Source organism: Leptodactylus fuscus, chromosome 6 (assembly GCF_031893055.1).
Source record: "Leptodactylus fuscus isolate aLepFus1 chromosome 6, aLepFus1.hap2, whole genome shotgun sequence".
In the NCBI taxonomy this organism is placed as follows: Eukaryota; Metazoa; Chordata; class Amphibia; order Anura; family Leptodactylidae; genus Leptodactylus; species Leptodactylus fuscus.
Genome location: NC_134270.1, coordinates 47,092,736 through 47,102,182, shown reverse-complemented (window position 1 = coordinate 47,102,182; position 9,447 = coordinate 47,092,736). Strand labels below are relative to the sequence as shown.

The 9,447-nt window shown below is 41.9% G+C and overlaps 1 protein-coding gene across 1 annotated transcript; it reads left to right on the top strand.

Moving 5' to 3' along the window:
* The first annotated feature begins 700 nt into the window (after nt 1–700).
* Nucleotides 701–8,158, top strand: RBM7 (RNA binding motif protein 7). Its single transcript, XM_075279877.1, has 5 exons — nt 701–828; nt 1,896–2,058; nt 3,119–3,215; nt 3,579–3,672; nt 5,144–8,158. The coding sequence occupies exons 1-5, from the start codon at nt 739–741 to the stop codon at nt 5,432–5,434; spliced, it is 735 nt and encodes a 244-aa protein (XP_075135978.1). The 5' UTR covers nt 701–738; the 3' UTR covers nt 5,435–8,158.
* The last annotated feature ends 1,289 nt before the right edge of the window (nt 8,159–9,447 follow it).

Genomic DNA, 9,447 nt, shown 5'->3' with positions numbered 1-9,447 from the left:
TTTGGGGCACTCTCCAACCTCCTCACTGGGACTTGCAGGGGTAAGACCACCATTTTGGCCATGTGGGAAAACCAGCATCACAACACTATCTGAATCCTTAGGGCTAGTTCACACAGAGTTTTTTGTATCGGAACCTGAGGCGGAGGCTGCCTCAGGTTCCGATCCATAAAACGTGTTGCTGAACTGAAAGCCGATGCACGGCAACGGCTTCCAGCTGCGCACCCGCCTCCGGATCAGGCTCAATGAATGGGCCGAGTCCGGAAGAGGGTGTGTCTTCAGGCTGACTCGCGAGGCGACTCGGCCGAAGAATGAACACCTCGCTTCTTTTTTCCGGGAGGCGGAAGAAACGGCTCCCGGAAAAAGCTCCCATTGATTTCAATGGGAGCCGTCTTTTTGGTCTCAAAACCCTGACCAAAAAACTCCGTGTGAGCTAGGCCTTAGTTTTTAGGGAAAGTGCAAAACTGGCTTAGCACACCTCAACCAATCAGATCGCAGCTCTTATTTTTCTACAGGTGAAAGCAGCAACCTCATTGGTTAATATGGAGAGCGCCGCCACCTTCCTGCTGCCTAGTACAAGCCAATGCGTGAGTGTAGCCGCTGACAGTGACACGTGACATTCCGCAACCACCCACACCGGACTCCCCGCCCCTTTCCTAATAAGGCCTGGTCAGCTGCTACAGTGACGTAGTTCCGGGTTGCTGTCGCTTAGGTGTGTCGTCATTCGTCTGGCCAGCGAAGATGGGGGCTCCGGAGGCGGACAGGACCTTGTTCGTAGGAAACTTGGACCCGAGAGCGACAGAGGAGTTACTGTTCGAGCTGTTTCTGCAGGTTGGGAAGCGTTACCGGATCAGAGGTCATTCGCATTTGGCGGCAATCTTTGTTAGTGACAGTGTAACGTGTGGGAAGAAGGGGCACTGCGGTTACTGCCGATTAGCGCCTCGCGTGTGCACTGGGGCTAATTACTCTTGTTTTACATGCGGTGTATATAACGCATCCGCTGTACACGAGCCCGATCATCTGGAGCAATTTTGTTTTTGTCCACAAGATGGCAGTGTGGAGCAGAGCAGTGTATATGATGCTGGAGGCGCAGCGTTACCTCTCATGTATATGAATGTGTTCACACAGCTTGGGGTTTTCAGGAGTAAAATATTGTTTACCTACCCTTAGTATGTCATCAATATCAGTTTTTTTTTTTTTGTTTTTTTTTTTGTTTTTTGAGAATCTAATGCCCAAGTCTCAGACCAGTGTTAAGTCTACTTCACTGAATATCAAGCAGAGCACCCTAGGGTGTATTGCAGCTTTGTTCCCTTGAATTGGACCTACCTGCAAAGAGACCATGCGCTGTCACTGGCCTGTGAATCAGTCCCAAAGTATTAAGCCCACCACCACCAGTCACGCCTGCATGTACCTAGACTGCGGTCAGGCTGAATGTATAGCGGAGGCAAAGGAAACCCCCACCTCACTAACAGCAGTCAGAGCCGCCTATGACTTATAGGCAATAACAGTAGTGTGATCTCTTAGCTTATTGCACTGACACACAAGCGGGTTCATGATATATGTGTAAATATATATAGATATGTTTCTGTAGGGTGCTGAATTAAACTAAAAACCTCTTAGATGCACCATCTAAGGCCCGATTCACATCTAAGTTCGGTATTCCCTTTGGGGAGTCCACTTGGGAATACCAAACGCATTAAAAGCGGTGAGCAATGAAACCACGTGGACCGATAGACTATAATGGGGTCCGTGTGTTTGCCACGCAGTGTCCGCACAAATCATGCAGAGATTATTTTTAAGATTATCAAGAAGCCAAAGCATTAGGAATGTACTTGCTCCAAGTCCTCATATAAAACTACTAGTTAAAGAAATATATGGTGTGCTGCTCTTCTTTCCAGGCTGGTCCTGCAGTGAATGTTAAAATCCCCAAAGACAAAGACGGAAATCCAAAATTATTTGCTTTTGTAAACTTCAAGCATGAAGAATCTGTTCCTTATGGGATGAATCTGTTAAATGGGATCAAACTGTTTGGAAGGCCTCTGAAAATCCAATACCGCTCAGGTAAATGGAATAGACTATTGGACTGAGCTCTGCTACAGGAATTGGTGATGTCATGTCTTTAAAGACTTCATGTAATGATATGCTGCAAAACCCTATTAAAGGGATGTGAGCAGCTGAAAAAGAAAGCAATGTAAAGAGGAGTTCCAAGGGATGGCATGGAGTGATGTGCCAAGGCTGAAGAGCTATGATGCCTCCCTACCCCATGCTTATTGTAGGGACAACTGGCAACCACAGACTTTTGATATATAGTATCTATAATATAATTTACCAAAGCTTTGCATTACTCCTGACCATTGTAGTGACTGGTGCTGGCTACTTTAGGCTCACACTTGTGCCCGTGTCCGCCTGACGGGTCTCCGTCCTATTTCCTGGGTAAACTGCATAGGGAACAGCTTCCTGGTGTGTGTTTTGTGTGTTTTTTTTTTTTTTTTTTTTTTTTTTTTTGTTTGTTTGACGGACACTGAGTCCTGCATGTGCGACTTTGTCTGTGCCAAAAAAAAAATGGCTTCCCCACGGAAAGGCAGCATATGGACATCGACGGTTTGCTTTGAAAACCCATTCAAATGAATGGGTTGTAAAACTGACCACCGGGAAGCCGTTCCCTGTCCAGTTTGCCCGGGGAGCAGGACTGAGACCTGGCGGACCCAGGCACAAGTGTGAACACCCCCTCATTGTTTAAGGTTTGTCAAGTCCTGTGTGGAATTCTCTTCAAATCCATGGCTGAAACTGACTGTGTCCTGGATTGGCCTCTTTGTCATTCAATAATGTATAACTATGGGTATTTAATATGGAATCTATGCAAATAATGAACATCTGAATCGCATGATTCTGCATATGAATACGAATTATGTCTATCTTGTATGCTGATGGATTCCTGAATGTGCGATCATGGACTTGGAACATCTGATACTACCGATTTGCTGGAATTTCTTTGAGTGTCTCAGATGGCTATGCTTCATTTAGTAAGCCCGGGTGTGAAATAAAGTGACAAGGATTAGGAGACCCTACCCCATTAACGGTTTATTATCTGCATTTGTATTGAAATTACCCTCCTTTACAGGAAGCAGTCATGCCTCTCAAGAATCAAGTAATACAGCATCTTCCCCACATGGAAATGGTGGCTATCCTGGAAATGGTCCATCACCTAATGGCAACAGGTAACTAGAAGCATGATGGATGTATTCAGATAAACCAAGAGCATAATAATAGGTACAGAATTTGGGCATCTCTGACAGTTCTTAGAAATTAATGGACTAACCTGTGCGAATATTGCTCCACTCAGACAGTTATAAGCGACCCCCTGATCAAAAGAACACGGGTCCAGCAGTCAGAGACACACACACACTCCACTATCCTATGTGTAGAGTACATAATTTTCTTTTTGAGCGAACCTCTTTTAATATTTGAGGTAACTCAAGATTCCAATTAAAGTCTTTTCTTAAATGTTTAATTTGATAAAATAAATGTTCTAAAAGTAAAGTGTATTCTTAATTTTTTTTTTTTTTTCTTTATCTTTACAGATATGACTACAATCCTGACATGAGACACAGCACCTCTCCTCCTGGCTATCAAAAGCCATACTCTTCTCCAGATAATCTTCAAAGACAAGCAATGGTATCTATATAGTTCATATAAAATAATATGGTGCAGGAAGAGAGAAGGCTATAATGGTTCTAGTTCAGATTTTGAAGTCTTGGTTTCTTCCTTTGGTTAAAAAAAGGCTACTTATAATGTGTATTGAGTTCAACACAAAAAAAAGGAATATGGATGATAGGCAAGGGTTTGGTATAAACCATGGGCGTCTTGTTTATTTTCTTTTGGTCTGGGTTAATTTTTTATTTTTTTTTTATTACACAAAATTATTCCTGACCTCCTTTAGCCTATATTTTATATGTATCATATAAATTTATAAAAAAAAATAAAAAAATATGTATGTGACTATATATTGGTACAGAATGCATACCAAAATTCGCATGGCATATATTAACAGTCTGCATCCATTGTAAATAGAGGGGACATCTTATTTCCCGTTTAAATGGTTCAATAAAAATAAATCATCCAGGGAAAGAATGATTATATGCTACACATGCTTGCAGATTCCATCTGGAAAAACTGTGAATGGAACTAATCCTGTGTGCATCCACCAACACATCTGCAGCAGAATTGCAAGTCACAGGCTCTGATCTCTGGCATGGCTCTGTCTGTAAATGTATTGGATTTAGTATAAGCATATGTGTGACTTGCCAGGGCTAGAGAAATTAAAGAGGGCTATCCTGCGTTTCTGAATGTTTACCCTTAGGCCTCGTTCACATCTGCGTTGGTATTCTGTTCGCGGGAGTCCGCATTCTGTTCGGGAGACGCCCCGCTCACAATGCCGAATGCATTTGCAAGCAGTGTGCAGTGAAAGCACAGGGACCCCATAGACTATAATGCTGTCTGTGTGCTTGCCGCCAGATCTCCGCAGAGAACATGTGGAGAGAAAAGTACTTCACAATCTACTTTTCTCTCGACGTGTACCATGTGGAGATCACACGGACCCCATTATAGTCTATGGGGTCCGTGTGCTTTCACTGCACACCGCTTGCAAATGCGTTTGGTAGTCTGTTCGGGGGGGTCCTCATGCAGACTCCCCAAACGGAATACCAACGCAGATGTGAACGAAGCTATCAGGATTAGATCAGTGAGGATTACAGCCTTGCATCTCACCAGGCAGCTGTCTGAAGGAGCCATCAGTTTTAAAGACTGAATAACTCCTTAAATTCTAATGTTATAATTTTCTCTGCTGCTAGGAGTCTCTGCCTCTCAGCGACCACTTTGCCATACTGGTTATAGTATAGGACAGTTTGTCCTATACAGAGAGAGCGACTCCTAGCATAGATAACTATTATGCTAGAAATGCCTCTCCTGGCGTGTTGAGGCTCATAAATCTGGTGCACACATGGACAGCTGAAACTCTTGTGAACGCAGGGTAGCTAGCCATTATTTCCTCTTAGATCCTGGTTTGGTTATACAAAAAGTGTTTATGAATTTCATTATCCTGACCTAACTTTTTTTTTTTTTTTTTTTTTTTTTAATTTCCTCCCAGATGAATAACTTTTACAGACAAGGATCTTCTCATGGTTCCAGCTCGGAGATGTCACACTCTAATTCCTATTACGGCCCAAATAATCAAAGTTCCTCCCACTCTACACAAATGCGTTATGATTCCTCCCACAGCCACCGAAAAATGAGAAGCCAAGCTTTTCATCCTTATCAAAATGAGGGTTACCAAAGCAGTAGAGACACACACTACAGGGGAGGTCAAGAGGAGCACTACTATGATGGTCACAATCCCCATCAGAGAAAAGAGTCTAGGTGGCGCCATTCTCGCTATTAAAGCACCATGTTTATATCTGTGAGGTGGGATCAGTTTGAAGGAGTTTTTTATTCGTTTGTTTTTTTTAATAACTGTAGTAACAAAAAAAAAAAAAATCCACTTGCCTCATATCTAATATGAGGTGTACACATAACTAGGAGAGGATACGAATGTCATGTATGACTTTTTATATAGCTTTTTTTAAATAAGAAAATGGTTTTAAAAAATTTTATTCAGTGTAGAAAAAAAAATTGTATTAAGTCATGAGTAAAACCAATATCTATATATGCCACATAGAAACCATTTTGGAAGTTGGTGGCAGCACTCAGTATAGGAATGCCTCATGTCGTGGTGTTATACTGCATCCTAACAAGCATCAGTATTAGACTTAATGGGATTATCCCATAAAGGACATGTGACACCTATCCAGAGGATACTGGGAACCCCCTGATCACTACAACAGTGGTCACAAGTCCTGTTTTAATTTGTTGCATGACCACAGCGAGCAGTAATTTGAAAGGTGGCATAGGCACGCGTGTCCCACTCCCCTAATCATTGTATTTGGGGCTGAAGGAAACAGGTGATCATTAAACCTGGCTACTTTTGGTTAACCCCATTTAGATTTTGAATGGAGCAGCACAGTGAATGCTTTACCAGCGCTGCATAAGGCTTGGTTCACACATCAGTATGCCATCCGTCCTTTTGAATTCAGTTTGAGACTTTAAAACGGACTGATGCACATACTGATTGTGTACTGATACCTTTTTATGCTAATAGCAAATGCTGTCGTCCCCTAGAGGACAGATAAGGGGATTAAAAGTAGAAAATTGTAAACAGAGTAGAGCTAAGGACATTTATTATATAACAGCGTTTGCTATCAGCATAAAAAGGTGTCCGTACACAATCAGTATGTGTGCATCAGTCCGTTTTAAAGTTTCAAACTGAATTCAAACGGACGGACTCATCCGGAACGTTGGGCTTGGGTCTCTTATTCTAGAAATTATTAGGCACATTCAGACACTTATCACCTTTGTGGGACAACGCCTTTTAATGTAGTTCACTATTAACTACCATTCTGCCACTAGACTGGGGGAGAGCAATCTCATAGTAACAGCTTTTATTTCACTCCTCCCATGACTACACTTGTTTAAGAGGCTTTCTGGGACTCTAATATTGATGATCAGTCATCAATATTAAATCGGCAGAAGTCTGACTCCTGGCCCCTCCAGTGATCAGCATTTTGAAGAAGTTGCAGGACTCCTCTGAGCACTGTGGCCTCTTCAAACAGCTGAGCTATGAGTGTCAGGTATCTGACCCCACAGATCTGATATTGGTATCCCATCCTTAGGATTGATGATCAGTATCATAGTTCTGTAAAACACATTTAAGGCTAAGGCCCCGTGTAAATGCCAGTTTAATAAAAATAGCTGTGTTTTGCAGTACCAGCAAAGTGAGAGAGATCAATCTCCTCTGCATGTTGTGGAAAAGCTGCATGTTAAATATAACCGGAATTGAAGCATTTTCCCTATCGATTTAAAAGGAAAAGAAATACTCTGAGGGAAAACAGTTTTTTTTTTTTTTTTTTTTTTTTTTTTTTTTTGTTTTCCACAGCATCTTTAATTTTTATTTTTTATTTTTTTTTTTTGCTGTTGCACTACATGCAGTTTTAGCCAACATGTTTCGTATGAGCTGCGTACATAAAGGCCAAAGTACACAGCTTATCTGGACAGTTACAGAAATAGATGTGTCTGTGGAAACAAACCCAACCATCATGCTTAGATATGATTTGAGGCCTAAATCCCTCATTGTACTACACATAACAGGTTTCTGAATTTCCCTTGTTGTTAAATGTAAGCTTGCTCTTTAAGTGTACATTCACATGTTGCTGTAGAAGTGTCTATCCCTTGAACATTTGAGCCTTGGAGAAATCCGTGTAGGTGCTACGAAACTGGAGCTGGTTTTTAGTCGCACTCATTTCTGAACAAATCTGTCACATGTGAAATATCCCTAATGTGTTGAGTTTATGGCAAGCACAAGATTAAAAAAAAAAAAAAAAAAAAAGCCTCTACCTGGTGATATCATGTAAGTATTAATGATGCTTTTGTTAAATATCCGCATGTCCTGTAGTAGAAGTGATGGTGATTTATGTTAATCTTTTAGAGCTTCCTTCTCAGGGTTTTTTTAATATAGAGACTTGATGAAACAAACTCAGTACTGCAAAGTATGTCAAATCTGAAGTGTTTTCTCTAACTTTCATGTTAATACTTTCACTCTGTTACATTCAGCCCCAACAGTAAAGCTTCTCCATATTTCTAGATGACCATGTTTTGGTCTGAGACCACACATTGCCAGAAAGGTTCTTGTATAGATTTCCTACTCTTTTTGAAGCCTCCCTTTTCTTTGGCTGAGAACGCAGTAAAATCTGCAAAAAACAAACAAACAAAAAAAACGCGGCTTTTGCACAATGTGTGGCCTCATCCCTTACATAGGATTGTGTGGGCTTGTAATATGCTATATTTGTCTAGTAAGTATATTATAGGTCACTGTATAGTGAAGCATCCTAGATGTTGCATTCTGTTGTATCATGTGCCATTGTCTTGAAATAAGTCAGCATTGTAGCTAATGAGTATTCCAAGCAGGCTGTAAAAGTCAGTCTACGTGTGGCTAATTGTGGAAATTTAGACTTGCAAACCATGTTGGACTGCTGTGTACAGAGTGGAATAAATCCATTTATATTGTCTTGTATTGGGCCTCTGTTTTATTTAATTTCATACTTGGAAAATTGGGCAAGTTTCTCAGAATACGGATCTAGAAACATCCCTGCATACGTCCACTAAAATCAATGGGTGTACATGAAGCAAAGTGAGTAAGCTCCAAAGGCTACATCATATGTGGGCCATAATATGCAATAGAAACGCTTGTGACAAACACAGCAGATTCATAAAATGGACAGTCACTGACTAGCGCACCTAGATAGAAATGTCAGCCGCAAAACTCAGCATTAGAGATGAGCAAACACTGTTTGGAACAGCCGTAGCGAACAGCACGCTCCCATAGAAATGAATGGAAGCGGGGGGTTAAGCGGCCGGCCGCCGGCAAAGTCTGCGTGCCAGGTGCTTCCATTCATTTCTATGGGTGCGTGCTGTTCGGATCATCTCTACTCAGCATGTCTCAGGCAGACTACATGTGTAGCCTGGTTTAGATACTACGCCTTACCACAGGAGGGCTTAAAACTGTCTAAAAAAAAAAAAAAAAAAAAAATGCTCTGGCTGTTGAAAAATTCTACAACTGATATTTTTGCCCAGTTAATACAAGACTTTGAGAAGGGATGCATTATTGGAATGAGAGAAACAGGATGGTTATTTTGACAATATGCCAGCCTTAAGCTTTTCTGACCTGGCTTTTAGGAGCAGTGGTTATGTGACAGTGTGCACACATTGCAAAGCGGCTCTGGGTGGTCCAGATAGACCACCAGTAGAGAGAAACATTTCGTCTGCTCCTGAGCACAAGCAGCTCCTGTAGTTTGTTTGTTTGCTTCCATCCACACACAGGTGCAACCTTCATTTCACACTGCTGTCTTTGCCCACACCCTTTCCGGGTGCATGGCAGAAGGGAAATTGGTAGCCTAGTGCCATTTACGTGTCCCGTCTTTGTGGTATTGTGAATGAGAAACTTGGACTGCTACAGAATGGGACCATATCATATCAACGGCAAATCCAGGTTCGTTTTGGGATCCAGTCAGGTTTGAGTATGGAGGCCTCATTGTGTTTACTTCAATCCACCATAATCCAGCTTTTGGTGAGGTGATCTGGGGGGCAATTGCATATGACAGACAGTGACCCATAGTAATGAAATGAGTAACTGCTTAGTGATATGTGCAGGGCACGTGTTGCCTCTCTTTGCAAAGCTTCCAACTGGTGTTTATAAGCAGGATAATGCTCGCCTACACAAGGGTTTCCCAGGAATGTTTCCACCAAATTGCCACACCTCTTTGGTCCACCTGGTTGTCAGGTTTATTGCCAACCGAGCATTAC